At 38.6% G+C, this 26,544-nt stretch overlaps 1 protein-coding gene across 5 annotated transcripts in view; it reads right to left on the bottom strand.

Annotated features, from left to right (window-relative positions):
- Nucleotides 1-11,427: 11,427 nt before the first annotated feature.
- Nucleotides 11,428-26,544, bottom strand: part of cpne5b (copine Vb) — a 103,705-nt gene continuing 88,588 nt past the window's right edge. The window contains exons 15-20 of one of the 5 annotated variants that reach the window (XM_068720179.1): nucleotides 25,809-25,990; nucleotides 25,389-25,516; nucleotides 24,291-24,393; nucleotides 17,398-17,455; nucleotides 16,758-16,831; nucleotides 11,428-15,384 (exon numbers count right to left, since the gene is read on the bottom strand). In XM_068720179.1, the coding sequence (XP_068576280.1) occupies nucleotides 15,193-15,384; nucleotides 16,758-16,831; nucleotides 17,398-17,455; nucleotides 24,291-24,393; nucleotides 25,389-25,516; nucleotides 25,809-25,990 (737 nt within the window). In that variant the 3' untranslated portion in view covers nucleotides 11,428-15,192. Of the gene's footprint in view, nucleotides 15,385-16,757; nucleotides 16,832-17,369; nucleotides 17,456-24,273; nucleotides 24,394-25,388; nucleotides 25,517-25,808; nucleotides 25,991-26,544 lie in introns of those variants that run through there. The other 4 variants (XM_068720180.1, XR_011103743.1, XM_068720181.1 and 1 more) reach the window with 4 other exon arrangements.

The raw sequence follows: 26,544 nt of genomic DNA, 5'->3' as shown, positions 1-26,544 counted from the left end.
GGAGCTCTCAGCTGACATTGGGCAAGAGGCGGGGTTCACCCTGGACAGGTCACCAGACTATCACAGGGTGGACACAACAAGACAGACAACCATTCACACTCACACCTACTGGACTTGTTGTCAGCTGACATTATTAACCACTGCAGCACTGTGCCGCCCTGAAAAGAAGCAATAACCAAACAACAATGGAACATAATTAAGATAAACCATCAGCTGTGGTTATGGGATCAGAAAGAAGGTCCATATAGGTTGAAAAAAAACTAACAAACCCTGGAGGTCAATAAAGAAGCCTGATCAGCAGGTAATTTGAATGATTTTATGGCCGGAGAGCACATGACTTCATAACAAAGCTCTGATGAGTACGCCAACATACAACACACATACAACACACACAGCAACGTATGATTCGGTAGTTATCCCAACCAGAAATACATTGAGAGCTCACAATGAAAAGCTTGTAAAGCCACTGACACTGCAAAAATTTATTTATGCACGTCTCTTTCCCACTATGTGTTAAATGTATACATCATGCATGCACACAGATTACTGTACAATCAATATTTACCGAACATCAGGAGGTAAAGCTCACTGTTTTTTATTCATGCCATATAATGAGAGATTCATTTACACCTGGGGTACCAGGATAAATAACTGTAATTAACTACTTAGAGGGACAGGCTTCAGTCTGAGGCCTGGGGACGGATAACTACCGCATTGATTAAAACACAACATTTTTGTCATTCAGCAAATTGAGCTCAAATCACAGCTCTGTGCTCATCTCAAAAACTCAAATAAGGTACTTTTGTATGGGTTTATTTTGTTGTTTTAAGATTCTAGACTACTAATGACTTCTCTCATATGCTATTGTTGTTTTTGTTGCTCACATCAGGGGACACCAGTCCGACAGAACACTGGCAACATGATTTTTTGAAAGCCAGACTTGAGATGTAATTAAACTCAAGACTTAGTCATTAGACTATTACCAACATGTACTAACTTACTTTAAATAAAAACTTTGAAAAAATAAATCAGAAGTAAAACAGTTTGACTCAGATTTGACCACTGTTAACCTGAGGGATGGTCAAACACACTGACTCACTAGCTGTTAGTGCATTTTACCTCCAGAAGATGGTGACATTCCCCCACTCATGACGTTCTTTGTTCTGTGCTGCCCCACCCTGGTTCCCATACACTCACACAAACACTGTGACTGAAAAAAATTGAAGTTGATCACCGAAACAATTCTGTTTTTTACCGCAGCACCTACATTATTTACATTTCCAATTATAACAGATATCCAATGATGTTCATGCATATATGTATTAGTTTGGTGTGCACACCTATCAGGAGGATGGCATGCAGAGACAAGCAGCACCATAACACCACAATACCACAAAATGCACACACACCATTAAACTGACTGATTTAATCACCAGCAATGAGGTATTTGTACATCTCCATCCAGCAGTCACTTGTCTTCTAGCTGAATCAACCATGCACATGCATGTATAAGGATGCAGTCATTTTATTGTCATTACACAACATGTTGTGCATGAAAGCAGACGGAATTTAGATCCCAGTGCAGGTAGTAGCAATTTGTTTTTGGTTACCCCTTTCCAGGCAAATTAGCATCTACTTTGTGAACAGCTTTGTGTCTTAGGGTCTGCCACCTCTCTATGCTCCTATCAGTTTTCACAATATTTTGTGTTCCTCTCTCTCTGTCCACAAAGGAGCCAATCACTAATCAGTATGAGCTTTATTAACCCACCTCCGCCTGTAGAAGTCTGCATCCACCTTGTTACACTGACGCCAACATCCAACCAGAACCCCTCGAGCCAACAGCACCAAAGACTAAGGCCAAATAGGGAGGTTATGTTATAGAACAGTTGTGCGGTTTTGGTCTCTTTTGTTTCTTCTCACCAGATCTTACACTCATCTTGGTAACAAAGTCTTGTTTTCGCAGCATCCTGGCAGCTGCCTTGTTTGTGAGGACTGACAGAGAAGATGAAAACAATGAAATACCATACTCTGACATGTCAGAGAAAAGAAATTAAAATTGGGTTGCCCATTCTTGCAATTCCATCTTAAATTAGGAATCGTACACTAGGATAATAAGCGGGGCTGTCACACTCACTTATGTGCTGTCTGATACACTAAAGTCAGTGTGATGTCACAAACACAGAAAATTGGCCGCAGATGAAATAAACATCATCAAAGCTCATTGTTAACCCACACTTCATCCACTGATAGAGGAAGAGATGCTATCCAACAGAACCCATGGGCGTAACCAATTATCAACAAACCATTTAAGATTTACTATCATTCCTATAAAGTTAGTTATTTGGTTTGCTTATTTGCAACGTTTTTGCACAGCACACATATTTTGGAGCCTCTTGAAACATGCAAACCTTCAGAAAACTTTCACAGGAATAAATATGCCAATGTCAGGAGAAACGCCTTTGTTATGGCGTGTTATGATGAAACCGATGACAAAGACCAGAAATAAAATGCATGCAAAAAAACTGATGTGGGGGATGACCTTTACACTAAAATTCTCACAAGCCCAGATGTAACAGGAAATAAAATTGCAACTGTTGTCTCATTAATGCAAATGAGTAATTATGCTGTTTCCTTTCCTCTGACATAATAACTAATATTGTAATTTTAGGCATAAGCATCAGACAAGGCAGTATGAGACCCAACAGAGAAGCTAGTAAGTCAGACAACAAAAGCAAAGAAGAAAAATACAGGCTGATGATCAAAAAACTAAGACAGGCCGCCATGACACACACATATATATATAATGACTGGCTGAGCATCTGAGTAGAACAAGGGAGGTCACTGAGAAGGAAGGAGGGGAAACATAGAAGATACAACATTGACACTAATAATACAAAGGCAATGGTTGCATTGATTTACAGCTAATCAATCAATAGATACACAGAAAGATAGAATTTGCTGTGGTATGGACATGTCAAACGACTCTCTGTATCTGCCACCATTAAATGAGGCTGGTGAGGTTTGACGGTGGATGGTGAGAGCACTGCTGTCAGCAGCATCACCACTTTGTTTTCTGTGTGCGTGATTGTAGAACCAAAGGGAATCATTTCTGCGGCTTTTGAATTAGGAGAAGCCAGAGAAGAGATGCTTTCAATTCTTCTGAGCTTAGCTGGGAACCTCTAGCTCTGTGTAATGACATACCTGATCAATAGTTGCAGGTTTTGATGTTTTTCCTCCATTGCTGGCACCACTAAATGTTCCCAGCATGTCACTCTGAATTGCTCCACATTGTTGCACTTTTGTGCTTGTGATGTTATATTTTTACAAAAGCACAGAGTCCTGAGTTAAAATGGTCCACTTTTGGCTAACATTCTCTCCTAAATTTCTAATTTATTACTTTAAAACAATATATAATGTATGTATGTCTTTGTGTAAATTGCCACTGTCTGTTGTTCATTCAGATTATTAATTATAAGATTAGACTTTTTTGATCCTAGAGATGGAAATCACAAACAGTAGGCTATATTAAGTCATTTAAATTAGCTCCACCTTTACCAGCAGCAACATTAAAGTGATGAACACATTAATGCATTCATAATTAAATTCAGATTATGTAATATATTCTGAAAGGGGCCATTCTGCATTATGAGTACTTTTACATATGCTTCTCTATGTATGCTTTGATGCTAATATTCTTGTGCTTTACTGAGTACAATTTGAAATACATGACTTTTATGAGTTGCTCTGCTAGCTGACCTCTATTGCAAACTCCTGCTACAACTGCTGCAGGCGAAGTCAGCATATCGTTAGCTGGCTAGCTAACCTGCCATCAGTTCACGTAACTTGATGAAGGCTTGAGAAGGAATCGCGGTTGTGCCGCTCCCAGCTGATCTTTAGCTGGTGTTTGACTTGTTTGGCCTCACTTGAAGCCAGAATCTGGAGTTTACTTTGCGACAGATGTTCCCAAAAGACCCAACCTCTGCTCAGATATCCGGGACCACAGCTTCACATCAGCAAAGTTAAGTGCTGTTTTTATGCTAAAATGCATGTCAAGAGTGGACACATTGGCTCTGTTCTGTTGAAATGAGACTGCTGGCTGTGTTATCTGCTTGTGATGTCTTGGCGACGGCTGGCTGCATAGTTTTGCTCACACTGCTGCTAATGCCTTGCATTGGTTGTTGTATTGTATTGCACGACCTTATTTGTTTGTTTGACGCATTTATTATGATACCTCATTGTGGTGTGTCCTCGCTGTTAATTAACCTAATGTTGAGATATGAATATTCACGTTTGGCTATTGTCAGTTATGGGCTGAATTGATTTCCCTTCAGGCTGTTGCCTTTTGTTTTGTGGGATTTTCTATTAGCTCTCTGCAAACCCATGTCCCAGGTAAAGGTTGATATTTAATATCTAGGCCTTAGGGATGTAAACTACTGTCTCGTTGTTAATATTTCAACTTAAAAGCGGTGCGTCTATGTGCCATTTAGCTTTCACAACTCTAAATGTTAACTACTGAGCTTCTGTACATTGCTGTTACACTCACCAGTAGGCTTCCTCATTTCCAAGGTGCCAACACATCAAAGAAGGAATTGTGTGCTGTTTATTCTTGCATTTTTGTGTTTTATTTATATATTTTTTGTAAGTTAATGATTATCTGCTGCATATAGGACATGTTCTTATCCTGCTGCTGCACATCAGATCAATTGCTGAGTTTATATTTACCCATCTGAATTCATTATGGTGTGTTTCCCTTGTTGGAGGTGCTTTGTTGGGATCAGACACATGTCGGCTGGTGTCTGGCCCACACATGAGAGAGTCCATATACTTGAGATCTTTATGTAATGCGGTTTATGTTCATCACTCCCCAGTTTCTGCTGTGCTGAACTTATTTTGGGTAATGATGAGGTCAGGGTCTATACTTCAAATATCTACTCTGTTTTCCATGTGTGTTGGCTGAACTGAACTAATAATGATGGAGTAAGGTGAATGTTCTTTTTTCCTCCTGAATCATTTAGATCCTCTAACCACATATCGTCACAATCATACTCTACTATCTCGTCATTATTGTCTGTGCCTCTGATGGGTATCTTGTCTAATATGTCAAAGGATGAAAGGAACCATATTCTCTGTGTTAAAATCGTGAAATATTTCCTGCATAAATATGTATTTATATACAGTATAACTTTTGTTTTGGTTTCAAAGTCCAATGTAATGATGAGGGTGCAGCTCATGAATTACTGAGCACAGATTGGACTATGACTGACAGCGAGGTTACATCCACATTACCCTTGATGGTAAAGATTGGTGCCCATCTTTTAATTGTGTATTTTGGTTTGTTAATTCTCTGGAGGAAACGTATGTAGACTTTTAAGTACATTCATTAATTCTCAAGGATTATAGACTTAGTTGTCTTCCCTACTTGTTTGCTGTTGCTCTTACTAATTATCCTCTTCTCAACACAGTTTGCATGTCCTTTCCTCTTAAATAACCCACAGTATGGACATCCGCATAATTATGGAAAGCTAGTCAACCGTGTTCTATTGACCAATTAGTGTATTTTTATTCTTTGTGCTTTTAAATTCACAGTGGTGCTCGTGATTTGAACAAATACTAAAAACTCTTTTGTGGAAAATATTTTTTATTAAAAAAAATAAATGTCACTGCCTTTTTTCTGACATGGAAATTTATATGAACATATTGGCTATTTCTGTTGGAGTTTCTTTAGAGTAAGACCATAATGTGTTCCAGCTGAATACCTACAGACACTGTGACCTCTTCATGTCACCCCACATGTAGTACGATGTTTATGATATTCAGTCCCACATGGAGTTAGTAGCCTGATTGGGTGGGTGTCGGGGGGGGGGACGACAAAAGCTACTGCCCTTTTTGTCTGAGAGAGTGCCCTTTTCAAATGGCAAATTCAATTTTTTTTCCTTATTTGTTGGCTGCATCATCTTGCTAAAATAGAAGAAATGTCATGAATGATAAAGATTTCAGCCAAAAACTTTTTCTTTTGCTTGATATTTAAAGGTGATTGTAATACTTTCTCATTTTGAGCTAAGTTTCTGTCTACAGACCATATGAGAGGAATATTTGATAAAATCTTAGTCAAAGTTATTAAAATGAACTTTCTGTTGAGTCCTTTGCAACCATGAGTTGACACAAAGACATTCAGACAAAGGTCACCAGTTAATCTGGCTACCAGCTGATCCATTGTTTTGGAAAGTTGAACACATAAAGAGAAAGCTTTTTGGTCTTGTTTAGAGTTCCCTGTGAAGTGTGATATACAAAACATCCACAAACTAATACTCTGGTACCAACTGACATGTGGTTCCAGTCAGAGGTCCTCTCAATGTCATGCCAGACGCCCATCTAAATGTTGCACATGCTTACCAAGTGTGTGAATCACCTCAGTGGACTTCTCTACTCTCTAAACTCCTGAACTCCCCACTTAATAATGCGCAGAGTGAAGCCAGCTCCCCTACAAAGGAGCCTGACCTAGAAATAGTGTATTTACAGTTTCTTTCACTACCTGCAGGCTATAGTCATAGGGACTAAACTTATAAGTTTGCAGCAGCAACAGCTAAGAACACAGGAGCATAGACTGTGAGGTCTTGTGGTTGCATTGAATGCCATAATTAATGCATCTTTATGCAGAATTGAGCTCCGTCAGGACTGCCAGTTGCCACTTGCCACTTATCCTCATTTGGCGTCCCAGAAGAATTGCCTGTTTTGGGGTCAGCTTTTGCATGTGCAGATACTCTTAAGAGAGACAGGGAGGAATCGTTTTATTGGTGTAAAGAACAAAAGACACAGCAGAAAAAAACGTACTGTCTGTGATGGTTAAAAAAAAAGAATCGATCGCACTTACATAATTCACCTGAGTGTGTTTTACTGGAGTTAGAATCTGTAAAGCCGGACATAAAGCATTTTAAAAACATTGTTATCAGACAGGTAATCAGTAAGGCTTCCATACTTTTGGGTATCGAACAAAGAAATGGCATTTGACATTTGCCCAGCTGATTGATAAAGAAGGGATTAGTTCACTCATGGATTTTAATTCATATCCTCATTGGCTCAGATATTTAGAGGGTTTTTGAGTGAGTTTCCATTCACAGTAAGGTTTTTGTTTAGGTCTCAATTAAGATGCTCGGTGCTTAATTCAGCTGAACATCTGTGATATTAGCCACTCATTTGATGACTCTAGCGACTGCCAAGTCGTATAACTGCTTTTTGGCATTGGGCAGATAATTGTTAACATCCCAGCTGCTTCTGCCATCATCATCTCATTTGTGGGAGACTGTAGAAACTCCAGCAGCCCTTGAGTACGACCACAGAGCTGATGCAGAAAGGTTAAAGGCCAGCCTGCTGTACTGTGCCAAAGCACAGGTGTTGTTTGATGCCATGCATTAGACAACACAGTAAGGGCAAAGAGTGAATGTGGGTGAACTAAAATAGATGTGGCAAACTGTTTGTGGTGTTCATTTCTGTGAAACACTCCAGTGGCTTGAGTGGCTGTACAAAACCTTGTAGAGGAGTTTTATGTTAGGAAGTGCCTTGATGGCGAAATGGGATGTGAGACCCTCAGTTAACATTGTACATTTCTAATCTTCTTGGTTTACAGTAATCAAGTTTTCTACGGCCACAATCTGTCCAATCTGATACATTGACCAGTAGACAAGTATCACATTCAAATCAGACCTGTGAACTTAATTTGGTTTTACGAGCTACTTGATCCAAATACTTAAGGTCCTGGTTCAAAACTTAAAGCTCAAAACATTAATCTGATAAATGACGTTTAAGTTTGAGAATGCGACTCCTGAAAATGACGAAATGATGAGCAATAGAAAGGACGTAGTGATACAAGAATGTCTGATGTAATTTACCTTAAAGGAGCTATATTTAACATTCTGAATATTAAATAACAAATAGTTGTTTGCTGCTGGCTACCTGAGCAGAGAATGAAGTCAATGTGTGCTACCCGAGCTTCTCCTCGCTTTATTGACATAGCCGGATACGTTTATATCTTTTAAAAAACAAAATGAATGAAATTAATTATTTCCCCGCTACTTTCATTTATATTTTTCATGGATTAAATTAATAAAATACAACATGTAATTTGGTTTATGGCTTGTGAATATTTCGACCTGCAGACAAGTGCTCCTGTCTGTGACCACTGGCTGTCGTTTTAGTTGAAAACATAACCGTACATAATATGTTGTAGGAGTAACACGTTGAAGACCATTGGCAGTGAGTGTTTTGCAGATACAGTACAGTTAATATGGACTTCGTCCTTGACATGGGATTTGGTGGCATTATGTTTCCAAAAGTTGATGTTTTTTGCATACCAGTTTGTTCCATTGGTTGTTGTTTGAGAACTTTATTGTGCAAGCATGTGCATGAACTTGGACTGCATGCATTTGACTTTCAACAGCAATGCAGCAAAGGGCTCCTACACAACAAAAAGAACTTTGAGGAGGATGACAGTGGAGAATATACCTTCTTTTTATCTAACCGTTATTTGGCTAGCCTTTCATGCTCATTAGTTTAAGCCTGTCTGAATCATTCTGTCAACCTAGGAATAATACGGTGTAGTAACTTGTACAAATAAAGTCCATCCAAAAACTTTGGAAATCATTATTTTTCCCTGCCTTGTTATTTCCTCTTGACCCAGAAAATAAATATAATCCAGACATCTCTGGAGTGTGTTCAAATGTATTTGTTCAAGACAGTAAATTTCACTTGAAATGTGGCCAGGAAAGCCCAGTTAAATACCATACATTTTAGAAACAAGATGAGTGGATGTTTAATGAAAGAGCATTTTTGAGATGACTGTATATTGTTTTTTTTAGTGGAGCATATTTCACCTGCTGTGTTCAGAGCACCAATACTCTGCTGCTATGAGGCTACTGTCAGCTGAAGTGAATGTTGTTTTTTTTTACATTCAGTTTTGGGTTTGATTCGGTTTTATGACAGGTGTCATCTCTTCCACCACAGTCTGCGGGGACAAGATATGTACACAGAACATAATGCAAACTGAATAATTTAAGATGGCAAAACTGTGTGAGCTGGAAAATAAAGTTTCTTCCCACTCTTGGGAAGGAGAAATGTGGAGGAAACTTCAAACTTAAAAAAAATGACTTTATCGTTGCATACAGTCACAGTGTCTTGCTCAAGGACACATTGACATGCGGCAAGAGGAGCCGGGGATCTAACCACCAACCTGCTGTATCCCTTAGTCGCCCCACATCCACTGCTATTGTTTGTTTTGTACGTCTACAACCTGCAAAGACAAGTGAAGAGCGATGGGAAACAGTGCAATTAAGTGCAAGAAGATATTCGCATTTTCAAAAATTGTGCCTTAGTTTTCTTTTTTATAAAGGAACTTCAATCACCACCTTTTTTAAACCAGATTTAAAAAAAAATGTATTCAGTGAACCATAGGAATTTACTTCATTCTTTACTTACTATATATTCAACACATTGTAATATCCATATCCATAAATGCATACTGAGCACATTGAAGGATGAAAGCATTGGTCCTAACTGTGCACTGCATCATCAAGAGAGTAAATCTACCTGGTATCAGATTACTGATATAAGGACTGATTATGGTAAAGGTAAACATAACCTTTCATTTGGAGATGTTTGCAAATTATAGCTTAGAGCGATAAAGGTTACAACTCTGTGTTCATTCTGCCATTTGAGCATCTTACACTGATTGTAATGACCTATCTGGATTCAAAGTTGCTGTCTCATTATCTAACCCTTTATTTTGATGGAGACTAAAATTGTAGATTAAATCCAGCTTTATCAAGCAACAAGTCAGCCTTTGGTGGCAAATGTAACACTTTCTTGTATGTTACATTCCTACATGGTGACTTAGCCTCTAAAGCAGGGGTCTTCAATGTTTTTCAGGCCAAGGACCCCCAAACTGATAGAGAGATGGAGCAGGGACCCCCTACTATATATATTGTATAAAATAGTGTTTTGTATTTAACTGGGCCTAGTGCCATGTATAAACATACTTTGTTATTGTACATTCAATACTGAGCTATTCAAATAATACACAGGTTCATATAATCATGTTATGATGCCAATATCAACGTTGTCTATCAATTGCATGATAATCATGCATACAAGCTATTCAAATTGACGTTTTTATTTTAAATATAAATATGGAAACGAAATATGAGTGATGGCCTATTAGTGCCACTGATATGCATAAACATACCTGTTATCTTGCATACAATATTGAACTATTAAAATAATGGACAGATTCATATTTTTTGGTTGAGTTACAAAACGATCCATTTTTGCTCATAACAATGTCCATACACTTGGATATGAGCTGCAGTGTTTTAGCCAGGAATATCTTGCAAAAATGATTGCACAAGGATTAGTGGGTGAAGTAAATGTTGTTTTTTAGTTAAAAAAAATATATTTTTACAACGGTATCTTCTTTTCAAATAATATTGCAGCGTGCGTCCTTGTGTCTGGGATCTTAGTCAGCTGGGGACTGAATAGGCTCTTGGTCAATCACAGGGAACCTGACAGAGCCAGCATGTAACATGCGGCCTCGTGATTGGCACAGCAGTGATAGGGGCAGGTCCTCCTCTTTATGTGCAGGAGGCTTGGAGGGACAGGTCCAGGCTAGTCTCGCGCTGTGAGTGAACCAGTGCCCAGCTTGAGAGAGCTCCTGTGTGTCGCTGAATGTGTGCATTTCTGACTGAAAGACAACATCTTGTGCCTCCATTTATCCATTCGTTGGATTCATGTTAATGTGTATTTAAAGATATTTAAATTTGTTAAAATAATTTTTTTTTTAAATAAAAATAATAATTGTCTAATCAACCAAACATTTTGTGGACCCCGTGCAGTACCTCCGCGGACCCCCTAGTAGTTGCGGACCCCCTGTTGAAGACCTCTACTCTAAAACCTACTTTCATGCTCATTAAAGATGATGTCAGTTAACATTTGTATGTTTCCTTTGTTTGTTTGGAGACATTTCAATTGTTTAAAGGACAGAAATTTGACGTAATTCAAACTCTGAACAAAGCATACAAGACTTCGTATCTAACATCAACAAGAGTATAGTAAGCTTCTGAATGATATTGAGTCATTAGAAAATAACCTGTTTGGACCTTAGTTGCAGCCCTCTTCCATAAGGTTTTGTGGAAATTAAAATGAACTGATGATAAAAAACTAATATATATGATGGAACCGACAACATGCAACATTATGTGTTGTAAATGTTGTGAAGTGATGAACAACATGAATGTTTATGAGTAGTTTCCCTCGAGCAGTTGGCACTCTCAGCTAATCAGCGCCAGCAGCCTTACATTTTTTCCTTTTTAAATAACAAATTAGAACACCGTCCACTGAAATCAAAGTATAACGCGCCAATAACTTTTATAAAAGTATTCATTTTTTAATTGATTTTAGTTAAGGCAATCCAATACAAAGCATTTCACAACCCATCATATGACAATAATCATGTACAATAAAAACCCATTTAAAGAAATGTAGGGAATCATGCAAATCAGAAAACTCAAGGTATAAACAATAGAGAGATTGTGGGATTTGACAAAATTAATATAAAAAAGTTTTGACTGTAACACGCTAATTAAGCTACAGTTGTGAGACAAGAAATGTTTGGAGAACCAGGCACAAGAGAGAAGAAATAGCAAACCGTCCACAGAGCTTACTGCCTTGTTTGGCACTGACATGCATGTAATCTGGTTGGGCTGGTTCCTATTATACAGATGGTGGCACTCTTTTATGTACCCCAAGAAAACATGCAGTCAACCCATCACACTAATAAATTGGGATGTTAACAGGTCACCGTAATGACATAATGGACAGGAGCGATGGCTTATCATACAAACTCCAAAAATAGATAAATAAATATCTTCAATACAGTAATATTGCCAAAAATATATCAAACATATACAATGAGCACTCCTCGTGAGGATAAAGTGCTGTTGGGATCTCTTTGCAAACCAGCTGTTCATACACTTTCAATCTAATAGAAGTCAACTCTTATTTTTTCACTGCTAACTAAGAAAAGAACAAGGATTGACAAGCAAATAGCTGTTTTGACCACCATCAAATATTTTTCTCTCCTCCACCCGGGAGCCATACCTTACACCTGAGCTGATTTTCAGTACAGGACTAAATGAGATGTAGTGACTGGCTTTCACATGATTAAGACCTTTAGTTTGCTACATTAGACATTTGAATAGAACCATTTTAGCTCAGATTAATTCTGCCTCTGCCTCGCTATGTCAGTTAAAAAGGAAAGGACCCCTTTTACAGTCTATTATACACATTGTAGCATTTTTTGTTTACTCTCTACAGCAATGAAGGGCACATGAAGGATATTAGAATAGTAAACAAAACCAAGTGAAACTGGAATAATACTAAAAGAAGAACAATGGCCGCTGTGAAAGATTGACACAGATGGAAAAGGTAAGATTAGGATGCAGTTTATGTTCATGTGATGCTAAAAGAAGATGAACAAGATACAGCCATGCTAGCGGCTCTGCGAGGCTGCACGTACACAAAGCGTTGCGTTGAGCTAAATGCTAACATCAAGATGCTCACAGTGACAAGAGGTAAAGTCAGGGAGTCGCCGCAGTCTTTAGAATGCATTTAAAACTATTGTAAAACCATACAATAGTTGTGGAAAATTTGTGGAGAATTTCTGTCAAACCAAAGTGTCCAAAATTTGCATCCCCACAGCCCCACTGCTATTGTGGTTAAACATTCAGTAAAGTCAATAAAAGAAGAATCTGCATCCCATGGAAATACCCATTTTTATTCAATATTTGTATGGCTGCCTTCAAATTGAGCCTTTCTTTGCCTACTGCATGATTTTTAAGTTGGGTGTCCTGTTCCTTTTTTAAGTACAAAGCCTAATGTAGAAAGGTTAATGATGTGGCTAGCAGACTATGTCACTATAAACAATGAGAAACAAAACAAACTGGAAAGAAACATTGTTAGTGCAAATTAAGCAGGAATTCTATGTGATCTGTCCGATGACAGGCATGATGGGAGAAAAGATTTGAGTATTACATTGTATTCTGCACTTTTATCTTCCTTGTTATTGTTATAATCCTCCGTATGAACCCTCATGGATCACATTTCTTAAATTTCCAAATTTTTACAGTATGAGCTCTGCATTTGTTTAAGGCAACACATCATAGGGCTGTCAGGGATTGTTGTTTCATCATTGTGCGAGGACGCATCACAAATGACAAGCTTCGTTACTGATGCGGTGAAATTGGATTTGCCACTTGAAAGCCAGTTTGTTTTGGTTTCTTCACACTAAACTGATGTCACAGATGGTAAGCTACATAAAGCCAAACTAAGATTAGCACAAAAGGATCCCTCTTTACCCTGTGGTATAGACAGATTGTTAATGTGTTTACACATGAGAGAATTACTCATTAAATCTCGCTAGATTTAATGAACATAAATCCTAAAGCTCTGGAGACCACTTGTGAACTGTCTCCCACCAGAGACTTGCACTGCTGCAAGGACTGGGCTGTATGAAATGTAAGAGGAACACTGGCTATGATCGCACGAACGTACAGTGTAAAGTCTATGACGACGGAGGTTTTGTGGCTGCTGATGCATGGCCATTGGGGATTTCTGGATTTCCACTGACATGGTCATCTTTGAGTAGCAGAGGTGGTGTGTTTGCAACCGTATCAGGGCCGGATTAAGCTGCTATTGGTACCTGGGGCAGAAATTACATTACATTACCTAAACCAATAAACATAGCAGTGCTCCTACATTGGAGTGCTACCTGTGCCCGTTTGCTGTGTGTCAGTTCATTATATTTTGATAAAATACACATTTATATCATTAATATGTGACACATAGGAAAGGTATGAAACGAGAATTCAATCTACTAGACTTGGTAATAACCATTGCCTTCAGACCCTTACTGTCCGTGTATATTGTGCTTTAATGATGTATATAATAGTGTATTTTTAGTGGTTGTTGCCCACGTTGCCAGGTTGACGACAGCTATTAATTGTATTTATGACATGTTTAGTTGTATTTTGTGGCCTTTATTTCCTTTTCCTTTTTCATGGTCTGTCTTTTACTTATATGGTAACTTTATTTACGGAATATTACCAAAAAAATAAAAAAAAAATTGTGGATTATGAAGACAGGTTATGACTAATTGGTAAATGGTTCTCTTGTGCAACATCATCCTTTGTGATGGAAGTTTATCCTTACTGAATGAGATCCTTTAAGAAGCCTGAGTCATATTTCCATTATTTTACGTTGAATTGCAGCTGCAAAACAAAGCTATTTGACTTGCATGAATAAATGGGAGACATTCCTCATAAACAATGAATGGCAGCACTCAAAATTATTAAATATGATTCAACCTGGTAGCATCATCATAATACTGTCCTTGGTATAGAGACAAGTTGTGCTTTTTATATGCAATAAATTAAATAATTGGCCCCACTTAAAAACAGATCTATTAAATGCCCATGCCACTCTAAATAACATTGGAGAATAAATATACTGGGATATGGGAATTAACTTCTCATACAACATGCTCTTATAAACATTTACCTAATAAAGAAGAGTGGTGACACCTCAAGGTATGAAAAGCCTGATTAAAGTTGGTAACGTAATAAACCGTAGACTACACACCTGCAATTTCTCCTTAATTATAACCGATGCATTAGCAGATATAGAGATAATCCCCAAATACAAAAACTAATTTCCAGAAGGGAAAAGGTGACTAAAAAATATCACTGCATTAGGCCACACCAAATACTGATGAGCAAGGCTTAGGTCAAAGATCACACGTCCTGATACAATTAGAGAAACAACCACAGACAGGCACAAGTTTAAACCACAACATGACCTTTTTGAACCAACCTGCTGTCAAATTAGACGTGAAACAGTCACTGCCTCAGTGTTGGATTAAAAGTTTGAGCCTCTCTTTAAGAGAAATCATCCAAATGAATATATCACAGAGAAACACCCCCCAAAAAAGCCTCTCCAATAGTCACTGGGAGTATACTGCACAAAATTCAACATCCATTTCCTAGTGCGTCAGCTCCTGTTTGCACCAAAACAGGAGGTAGAGAGTTCCCACTGGACTTTGAGTGGCTGCTGCATGCTGTCAGTACTCAGTGAAAAGCGAAGAGGAGGGCTTCAGATCTGTGTGTGGTGGTGTGTGTGTCCGGGAGGTGTGTAGGGAGGTGGCGCTGGGTTGGGTTTGATCCCCCTGCTCTTCATGTAAGAGATGAACTGGTCTGGGATCTCTGCTAGCACATCTTTAGCGAGCCGAGCCATGCTTAACACATGGTTGCCTGTCCGGTCCATGTAATCTCTGAAGGGAACGAACTGAGGAAAAAGAGCAGAAAGAGGAATATCAATATGCTAATATGCTAACTTCCCAAAATGATCACTTGTGTATCAATTACTCACACTGTATTACCATAAATTTGAGAAGAATCTTTGTCTTGCATGCATCTTAGAACAAAGTATCAAAAAACTGAGAAAGGTCTTGAAGAATTAAATAGGGGTCTCGTTAAACAACAGAAAAACTAAATCAAAACATCCGTTTGAGCGAGTACTGTTTATGTGGAAGTATTTTTAAATAGTAAGGTTTTAGCGACGATGCATGTTTTTTGGGATTCTTCGTTCACCAAGGAGGCATGAGAGGAAAACAAAGTTTTCTTCACAAATTCAATGTAACACTTGGTGAGTAATTGATAAAGCCTACAAGTGATAATTTTGGTGGTGAAATATTCCTTCACTGGACTTGAAAACATATGGTTTCCTCTGTGTAGCATAATTCTATCTAGGGATTTTGGACTACTGTTGTAGTGATTCATGAAAAGCTTTAATACTTTTTGACAATGTACACAAATAGGTTTTGGAAGCAGGTTGGCATACTGAATGGAAAAATCCAGAGGACTCATGTTTAAGCCCCTGTGTTAGTCAACATTTGCCTGATCCTGCAAGCTTTAGTATGCTGATCTGTCACTAATCCTGCACTCTGGCTTCCCTCAGGAGTGAGAGGAAATAAATGAGTCCAAGTGAAAAGATAAGTTTTTGTCCTGATCAAATTTCTTTGGATTCCCTCTTTTGTATTATTTGTCAGAGCACATCAATGTTTCCCCAGGAAGATGTTTAGCAGAGGTGTTAAGCCACCCAAACCCTGACATCTCTGCTATAAATCACTTTAGAAAACCCTGCTCATTTGCCCACTATTCAGTCACTTAAATCTTTAGTTTTGACAAAACAGTCGGTTGAAACACCACTTTCTGTGAAAAAGACACATGCGGTTTCCTAGACTGACATATAATATAAAACTTTAAAACGCGCTTGTCGCCATGGGAATTCACAGGAAGCACGCAGATGTCCTAATCTGTTAGAGAAGCCAGTGCCAACAGATGGTGCTTTGTCAGAAACAGACATTTTAATGTACAAGCACAACTGAGGCAACAGCATGAATTTAAAACGCAAATGTAAAATATGACACATGTACCTACTGTAAATCACTGTTGCCTGTAAGTGGTGATCTGTATCTCATGGCTAGAGACCGCATGAGCCCAAGCTTGATAAATGTTTATTGACTGTATTGTCTGTTATCTGAATGTGGTTGTGCTGACATTTTTGAGTAATTCCCGAAGTTCTGTGAACTTGTTTTTCCAGTTCCTCGTGTCTCAATCTGCAATCAAATTTATTTTCATGCTGTAAAGGGCAGTCACCTGAACAATGTCTCTCTCTGCCAGTTTCCCCCGCGATGAGATCCTGATGTCATCACCATCCAGCTCCACCATAGCTGGAAGACACAAGGTCTCACACACACACACACACACACACACACACACACACACACACACACACACACACACACACACACACACACACACATAGTGTGTGAAGTAAGCAGAGACAGGTGACTTTAGGGCAGAGACAAGTTTGATACACTACCGGTGCACAGGTTTAGTTATCATATACGTCATAGTAATACCACATATTTTTGTTTTAGCATTAGTAAAGTAGAAAGGGTGTTGAGCTGCACAGTTTTAATCTGTCTTCATTGCATGTCTAATTGACTAATAAGTCCTTTATTATAGTCTCTGTACAATTTAGAATCATCTGTACTAAACACTGTAAACCCTGCAATTAACCTCAGCCATTTCTACAGCTATGCCCGCATTCAATTAAATCTGTTTAGCTGCCTTGATTTATGTAGATGGTATGAAAAAAAACATCAGAATATAACACTACTGATGTTTTAAAAGCTGTTTTCTTTTACTGTGGTAAAAGAAAATCGGTATGTGCCTGCCCTAACAAAATGACCAGAACATTTAATGCAGCAGTCAAAAATTAAAGTCACCCTACCGTCAAACTCAGCCTGACCCACTCCAACTATGATGATGGACATGGGAAGCTTGGCACCCTGCAGAGAAATTGAAAAGAAGAAGTGGACAAACATTTTTTTTTTTCTTTGCAAACAAAATAGGAGAGACGCTTGTCCAAAATTGCCACCGACCTGAAGGGCTCATTACATTATATCAGATATCCTAGCCATTACATGCTCACCCACATAGATCACAACCACGCTAATGTTCTGTATCATGCTTTAACTAGCTGAATGACCTTTAAGATAAGGCCTCCAGAGAGAAAAAGAGACAGGAAGTCAGAGAAAGTCAGCAAAATAGGGAGATGCTACAGCAGAAACTTGTTTTTGTCTCTGCTTTCCTTATCCCAGATGTTTTATGTCCCGAATTCCAATTTCGTCGTATGAATGGCTCTTATCTCTGGATGACATGCACTGTATTTGCCCACTGAATGCTGGTTATCAGGCTGGGGAGTGGAGATTAAACTCACTGACAACACTAACAGCATCCCCTGAGATAGTGGGACAACAGGTCATATTAGTACTGAAGCTGTTTCATAGAAAACAAACAATCACATTTGAATTGATGAAATTCTGACCTCCAAAAAGAGCTGTGTTGTGACATTATACACTCTAAGAAGCTGTTTAAGGCTAAAAGGAGACAATAGTTCACAGGGAGGAAAACAAGTGTTAGCAGACACCTTGATGAGGTCTTAATGAAAGGTGTGGCATTTGTGAGCTGGGAGAGGAGGGAGAGGGAGGAGGTGCAAACTTCAATCAGTACAGCGACCATCCTCAGTCACCCGCCCAGCTGCTCCCAAGTCACATCTAAGTCAGATAACTCTGCTGTCAATCTCTCTTCTGTGGAGGGTTACCGTCGCCAAACAAAGGCAACATCTAGATTGAAAATCTGTCAAAAAGCAAAAGATACCAACATTTATGAAACACATAGGACTGGGAAATGAACCATGTTGACCATCTTAGTTGAGCATGTTAGCATGCTAACACTTGCTAATTAGCACTAAAAATAACTTAAAGACAAGATACATCTTGAAACCCAAGGATAAGCCTCCGGGGGCAAGGGGCTAGTTTCTAGGGTTGAGGTGTAGCCAGCGGATAAGCAAAGACTTCTTATTCCGTGCGCTGCTCATTGTTTGCAGTCCAATTAGCAACTTCAGATGCAAGACTGGAGTTGGAGTTGAAAAACGACATGTACTACTGGATTGTTTCACAAGAAGCCAGTTTATAAGCTAATTTTAAACCAATAAAGAACTAAATCTTCATCAGACTATAGCCGGTGGATTCCCAGATTGCATTGCGGCCAATGCGCTTCTCCTCTTTTGCTCCCCACACGGACTATTAACCTGCATTCAACCAAAGCTTTCTCCAACGGGATTAATTAACACTACACGGACTACAAATGGAAACCAGAACGCTTCGATACCAAAATCTTGTCGCGAGATTAAGGCACGACTGATGGAAATGTCATTTGACCTGATGGTGACAATAGGTAAAAAGTTAAGGGAGCACCAAAGTTAATTTTGCCAGAGGGACATAAATACCAAATTTCAAGTCCATCAAATTTTGTTGAGAAATTTCACACCATAGATGTTGAGAGATGTCACTAGATAAGTGAAAGGTTTGAACTGCTGGTGGCATTAGATGAAAAGTTGGGGGATAATCAAAGTCAGCAGAATTCATCCTCCAGGGTACATGAATGTTTGTATAATAATATAATTGGTGGTCTTTGCTTTACATATATGAAGATTTTTTTCTGACATAATGCCTACAAGTTGATCAATCAATCAAATTATTTTTTAATTAAATTGAATAGGTAAATCAGTACACCTATATTAACTTAATCTAAACCAGCTTCTCTTTTTTTATTCATCTTACTGTATTAAATGCTGCTAGAGTTATTTTCTTTACATTCTGCTTGAGTCACTGTGACTGCATTGCATTTTGACAGGCCATGTTAGTTACTGTTATAATTTCCAGATAGATGACAACATAAATACAAAAGCCTCTATTATGTGAAGCAAGTTTTTTCTGGCGTCTCATATTTTCAAAGAGCAGTTATAACAAGTGCAGTTTTATCTCTGGCTAGAGACAAACGCGGCGTAGCAAATCATGGAACTTCTTTTGCCACGGGGGTGAGAGCAGTTTCTGTCGGCACCGCCTCATTCACAGCACATCAGTGCGATTATCAGTGTTCAACACAACTCTTGTCAGTGCCTGTCCTCCTACGCGCACACAAACACTCATACGTGCAGATATAAATGCACACATCAAATGCCACCAAAAATAACCTGGCAATGCACCGTGCCCCACTTTTGCTGTGGAGATCCAGTTTAATGAGACAACAAAACACAGCATCAATCATCACTCATTACCTCAACAACTCAGTATGCATGTGCTGCTAAAATCCACATGTCATGCATGCTTTCATGGGTGTATGTTATTGCATATGTGGCCACGCAAATGTTCACACAAACAGGTTCATGGATACGCGTTTGGAGAGGTGACTGTCCTGTCAGCACAGGGGGTCACCTGAGTCACCGGACCATCTGTCATTGGCTGTGTCAGACCTCAGTTCAGAGAAAGGCTTAAGGCAGCAGATTAAAGACACTTAAAAAGCCAGCCGAGTGCTAATAATACTGCATTAAGAGTAGCTCACCCAGTTGTTAGAAGACTTTTTGTGTATATGACAGTTGCAGGTTTTTCCTGACATTCTATTGAACGACAGATTGAACCGTGTTGAAAAGGACTAAGGATTTAATGAAAATGAAAGCTTTTAATGTTCAGAATACTTGTTACTGTGATGTCGCCACATTCGTTACCTTCCAAGTGTACATTGAAATGATCCATTATAATCTATATTTTTTGTAACTTTGATAACTTTGATCCTGCTTATTTGTGCACTCAGAGAGCACATACTTCTGCCAAGACATGACAGTTCTTTAAACTTATTATTATAACAATGTTAGATATTTTGCTAATTAACGGGACAAAAAATAATAAAAACATTTTAGCGGATGTAACAACTTTCATTAAACAGTAATTGCCAATTACAGTGGTGTATTTAGTCACACATGTCCAGAGGGCCCTTCAATGGTGAAGCCTAACCTTGTTCATGTGGGCAATTGTCTGTGAAAACAGTAGTGTGTGAAAATGGGTGGCTACTGATTTAATTGCAACTCCTTTATGATTGATGCAAGTTACACCTCAGTCTGTTTGCCCAATGTCATGTAGCTGTCAAGTGCATATTAAAAATCACTTTTACAACGTTGTCTATTTTAAAACAGGTCAGTCGAGAGTCATTCAATGATGGCTTTTCCAACTTAGGTTAGCTTAATTAACTAGCTGACAACATCTGATAAACTTCAGCTGGCAAAATTGACAGTTCCTGGTTATAAATGAGAAGTTGCTTTTGTCTACCATTAGCACTGTAAAACTGCATATGCATACACGTGTGCAAGAATGGAAAGCTTGATGGACATAACAACAGTAACGGTGCAAGCCCACAGTAGATGACTAATTTGCATAAACTAGTACTCTTATCGATACTGCTTATCGGTTCAGAGTAAAGAGAGAAAGAGGAGGTTTGCGACGCTGCTATTTTCTGCCGAGATCTCACTCCCTAACTTGTAAAGTATCGATAGCAGAACTGTTAACTACGGACCTTATTGATACTCTGGTATTTTACTAATTTGGAACCGGTTTCCGTTTAGAACGTTTTTTGTCAAATGGATGATTATATGATTATATTAAATGAATAAGTGGCAAATAAAGCTGTTAAAAATATTAAAAATATGCTGCATACTTTAGGCTTTGCTGTTCGAGAGGTGGTATTTTGTCACCATTTTGTCACCATCGGCATGCAGGGTAACCAAGTAGTCAGCGCTTAGCAATTATTGTACGAAATGTTTGAGTCTATTACCTTGAGGAAAGTAGAATGATGACAGGACCATGAAATATGTGAACTATTACCACTGAATAGTTTATCTAGAGCAATGGACTGTGTAGAGGTTTTGTGCAGTAGCTACTTGTTGCTGCTGTATAGGGAGATATTTTTTTTGTTTCCTTCGGTTCATATTACCAGGTATCATTTTATCATTTACCGTTACTTCTTACACAAAAAAATCTTGCATCCAATACAAAGTGAATGGATGTTACGGCTGCACAATATGGGGACATTATTGCAGTTAACAGATATTAAAGTGTAAAGTATACTGCTAAAATGCTAAACATTGCTTGTTGAATACATTTTTTTTACTTTTAATTGAAAAACTGAAAACGAGAGGCACCAATAAAAAAAGAATGATTTAATGGCATTTTAAATGCCATTAAAATAGTGAGTGCAATATCCTGAGTACAATATTGCAGTCTTTTGCATTGTGTTTATTGGTCAATTTGACATTGCAATGATGATAAAAAAAACAACAACTATATATTGTGCAGCCCTAAAATGGTTGTGAAGTGAAGTACTTTTCGTGGTCCCTGGCACTGATAAAGACATGAAGCACAACAAGTTGAGGATGGGAAAAGAGGAAATCAAAGGCAGCAGAGAATTGTTGTTGTTATAGACTGCGTGTGGTGACAAAAGTATGGGGAGAGCAGATGAAGAGATTTAGATCTTTGAGAAGTTACGAAATGGAGACAGACAACAAAATTCTTTGTATTTGTGAGTGAGGCCTCCACAGAGAGAAAGAGAATGAGGCAGCAGAGGGTCCCGATCTGTGAGCAGAGGAGGGGGATGCAGAAAGACTGACAGGTTGGTTTTCTGTAGAATAGCAGATTCTGTTGTGACTGATAATAAATCTCCCTTTTGTTCTACCACATGGGTCATTATTACTGAAAACATGGTGGATACATGTCCACTCCACACAATGACTGAAACGCATAAAAACACCTGCATGCACAAATAAAAACCACCTCCAGATGTAAATATTCATGCACATTCAGGCTATCTCCCACATCGTCTTGCTCTTCCTTGAAGGTACCTTCCAGCATGAATAAGTATGAGGAAAGACTTTTATATAACCTCAGCAGTGTGTTCTCCCTCGCCTAGGATCCATGGAGAGTTAAAGGGAAAGCAGTGGAAGCATCAGTAGACAGAGGCAGTGAGATAGAGCAGCAGGCAAGATCTTAAAAGGAAGGTGTGGCTGTTCTAATGTTTTGACTAACAGTCGCAAATTCCCTTTAAATCCAGTCTGCTGGGTGTTCTGTGCCTGCGGCGGACTGATGATGATGAGAAAAAGGAGGAGGAGATGAGAGGAAGAGACCAAAGAAGAAGAAAAGAGAGGAAGCCAGCCAACTACTATTTAAAGCTGGGAGAAAAAAAGATTTAGGGCACGTTTTGGGGAAAGCTTGGAGGAATAAAGCAAACTGATGTGATTTTTATTTACAGAGGCAGGAGCATCTTTTCAAGTGCTGTATTTTATAAATATGGCCACAACTATATTTTTTTGGTAAAAAGGGGACAACAACTGAGTGTTGAGCTTCTTCTTTGTTGCTGTCAGATAAATCATTAGTTTATATATTGATCTTGCAATTATAGAAGAAAATGTCAGTTATGTGAAGCCATAATGCCAATCATTTTTTTTTATAGATTGCAGAACAACTGCTATTATCATATGCTTCTTTCTATGTCTGAATCAGAGTGACAACTACAATGAACATCTGGGCTAAATATCATCTCAGAGAGAAAGCTAGAGAAAAATCTTAACCAATAATGCAAAACATTGGTTGTTTCAACTCTTCAAATGTAAGGAATTTCTTCTTTTCCCTTTTTTATATCATTGTAAACATAATGTCTTAAGGTACCAGACTGTTCATCAAACAAAACAAACATATTGAATGTGTCTCCTTTTGCTGTAGGAAATTGTGATTGGCATTTTACACTTTTCCTTGATTTTTAATAAAGCAGGTGTTTTCAAAGTCTGAGACTCTGGGCCTCCCTTCAGACAAAGCTTGGAAAAAGGTTCCTCACCAACCTTTAGTTTACCTGCTTAGTTTCCCTCTATTCCTGGATGCTGATGGAATCATGATTACGTTATTGGATCCCATAGACACTCAACAATTGAGCCAAGATAACCTCATATTGCAGTTAGACATAACTTCAAACTACACCAAATACAAAAAAAAAAAGTCTGTCCTATGGCATTTATTGGTAACAGGCCTGCGTTCCACTTTGAAAACCTCTGCACTTAACAATTAATCAATACTGAAAATAATCTTTAGTTTCCTAGTCTTTTGGTGGCCTTTCAATGTTGATTTTGAAGGAACAGTTTTACATTTTGGAAATACACATATTTGTGTTCTTACAGAGAATTATATGAAAAGATACTACTCATGTCTGTACAGTAAATATGAAGCTACAGACAGACAGCTGTTGTTATAGGACAGCTTAGGAAACGTCTAGCTTGGCTCTCACTGAAGATAACAAAATCCACCTACAAGCATCGAAGCAGCTCGATTTGTTTAATCTGTACAACAACTGACGGGTAAATTATGGGGGGTGTTATGGGGGATTATCTGATGGACTATTCCTTGGCTGAAAGCAGTCATTTTCTAAAAGTGTTTTCGCCACCATGAGGTTGCCAAGCATCAGAGATGGTGTTACCCTTGGACAGAGCCAAGCTAGCTATTTTCCACTGTTTCAATGTTTACTCTAAGCTCTGCTAACTGGTTGTAGCTTCATATTCATCCTACAGACATGAGAGTGGTGTCGACCTTCTCATCTAACTCTTGATATAAGAGCAAATGTGCGTATTTCCCAAAATGTCAATTCATTATTGACATCAAAGGTACTTCCTTTTAGTTCATAAAATGTGCATATCTAGCCTTATATAGTGCAGTAAAGCATGGTGTCTCACCCCTTTCCCATTCTTACATTTACAATGGCCTCTTTGGTCTGGGCCATGTCGGAAATGACGCCGTCTGTGATGATGAGGAGCACAAAATACTGAGAGCCGTCCTGCACCGCAGCTGCATACCTGCACACACACAGACACACACAGATACACTTTGTTTTGTTGTTGTTGTACTTCAGGTTCATTAAAATCCCTCACAAATACTCATTGATTAATCAGTCCAAACGATCAAGTTTGATACAAAGCTGGTTTACTCTGTTTGATTCAGGGATTAACACCTTTGTTAAAATTATCTTCATACTTGAGTTCCCCCACTCAAATGCTAAATACCAATACTGGTTGTGTATTCTCACAGCTATGGCTCCCTGCCAAAGTTTCAAAAATGTGACTCCATTTTTTATCAGAATGACATTTTTAATTACAGCAGAGTGTTGGCGTATCAGATGGAGAATTGTTTGGATATGGCTCAAACAATGAGACGGCAAGAGAAGCGGTGACAGTGAGAGGTGGAGGTGGGTGTCGGGGGCATAAGAATCTATACTTGGATCATGTCACAGTTTGCATACGTTATGCTTTATAGCATACTTTTCCGTTATGTGTTATGATATGTGTTATGTGAGTATATTTTAATAGCCTCAGGGCCATGTGTTCCATCAGCTAAATCTGCCACTAGCTGTCTAAATTATCTAAACCCCTATTTAAGCATGTTACATCCTGTCTAATAGAAGATCATATTCTTGATAATCTGTATACTATCATTGTGGCACAAAACTGAACAAAAATTCTGATCATAAACACATCAATTATATCATTGTTAGGTTTGTTGGAAAAGTATTGGACAATGTTTCCTGCTCTCATGAAAACAGACTGACTTATAGAATATATTTTTGAGAAAATCTGTGCAGGAGTCAGTTTTTATCATTGTGTTTTTTAATAATAATTTCACATCCATGAAAGTACGAGTGAAAATAGATTTTCCAAGACTCTTATTGTTTCTTTGGTATAGCAATAAACCTGACAAATGCAAGGGAGTGGTCTTGTTCTATGTAGGCATGTCCCTGTTGCTTTGCCTCTTTGATAGGAGCATTAGCTACTCACCAGCTACATTGTTCTCTCACCTGGCAACATGATTCACCACAGGAGCGAAGTTAGTTGGCCCGTACAGCTGAACTGTCTTCAGACTCTGGTGGTATGCCTCTAAAATGCCCTCAATACCATTGCAGTACGGATTTTCCATGTTTCCATTCTGAGAAGGAAAGAAACTGTGAAAATCAATTTCATGGACTTGGTGAATGCATTTATCAAACAAAGAAACCCCAAGATCTTTATCAAAGTACATTGTTTTCATTAGACTGCAATAACTTGGTTCTCAGGAACCAGGTCATGCTCAAAATCCATAAATTAGAGTAAACACAATAAATTAGAGCGACGATTCAGTGGCATGCTTTTGGAAGTTGAAAATAAAAAGCATGAAATAGATTGATAAAGATCCATTGAACTGATGAATCAAAGGTGATAGAATGAGAGGTAGACTTCACCAGTGGAAACTCATGTGAAACCCGTCCATCAGGGGGCAGTTTGGCTCCAAAGCCCAAAGCGGGGAACATCTTGTCACTGTCGTAGTCCTGAATGATCTCCCCAACAGCCCTCAGGGCCATGGCGTAGGCGTTCAGCTGGTAGGGGTTCATGTAGTGCAGCGAAGTGGATTGAGACGGGTTGCCTGTCGACCAATCAATCAATCTCATGGTCATTGTGGGCAATGAGGGACAAAGATGTCACTTCTAGAATGTAAGATACTGTTTGTGTGCAATGGTATGACAATAAAAAAACATTTTGTTTGCTGCAGCCATGGCTCTCAATTACCTTGATTCCTCTATGGTAGAGCTTTCACATTAAGTCTTTAGAGATGATGAATCAAATCTTTAAATTCAGAAGTTTGTGACACAATGAAGGCCAATCCATTGACAGACAGTGGGAGGAAACCCATCGTGAAGGTAATTGCTAAGCTATGAGTGGACCGTAGCTGTTCGGAGGATATCGTTTGGGAAATTAAAATTTTCATCAAATAACTATGAGTCACACTAAAGAGCTCTTCCTTGCGGATAAACGTTTTGGAGCGCTGTGCGTTCAGGCATTATTAATGCCATAAGTAGTGTAATTAGTCTTAAGTGTGGTCCTTTCACGACAAGCTGGTGGTTTCTACCCCATGTGCTTCATTTAATTCTTAGCTAAAATGCCTGCTATAACCTTTATTTAGAGTGTATTGACAGAGCA

This window comes from Cebidichthys violaceus, unplaced genomic scaffold, assembly GCF_023349555.1.
Source record: "Cebidichthys violaceus isolate CVI_PGR_0920_01 unplaced genomic scaffold, fCebVio1.0.p SCAF_25, whole genome shotgun sequence".
NCBI lineage: Eukaryota > Metazoa > Chordata > Actinopteri > Perciformes > Stichaeidae > Cebidichthys > Cebidichthys violaceus.
The sequence above is the reverse complement of the archived record's forward strand: the minus strand, read 5'-3'. Positions and strand labels throughout refer to the sequence as shown.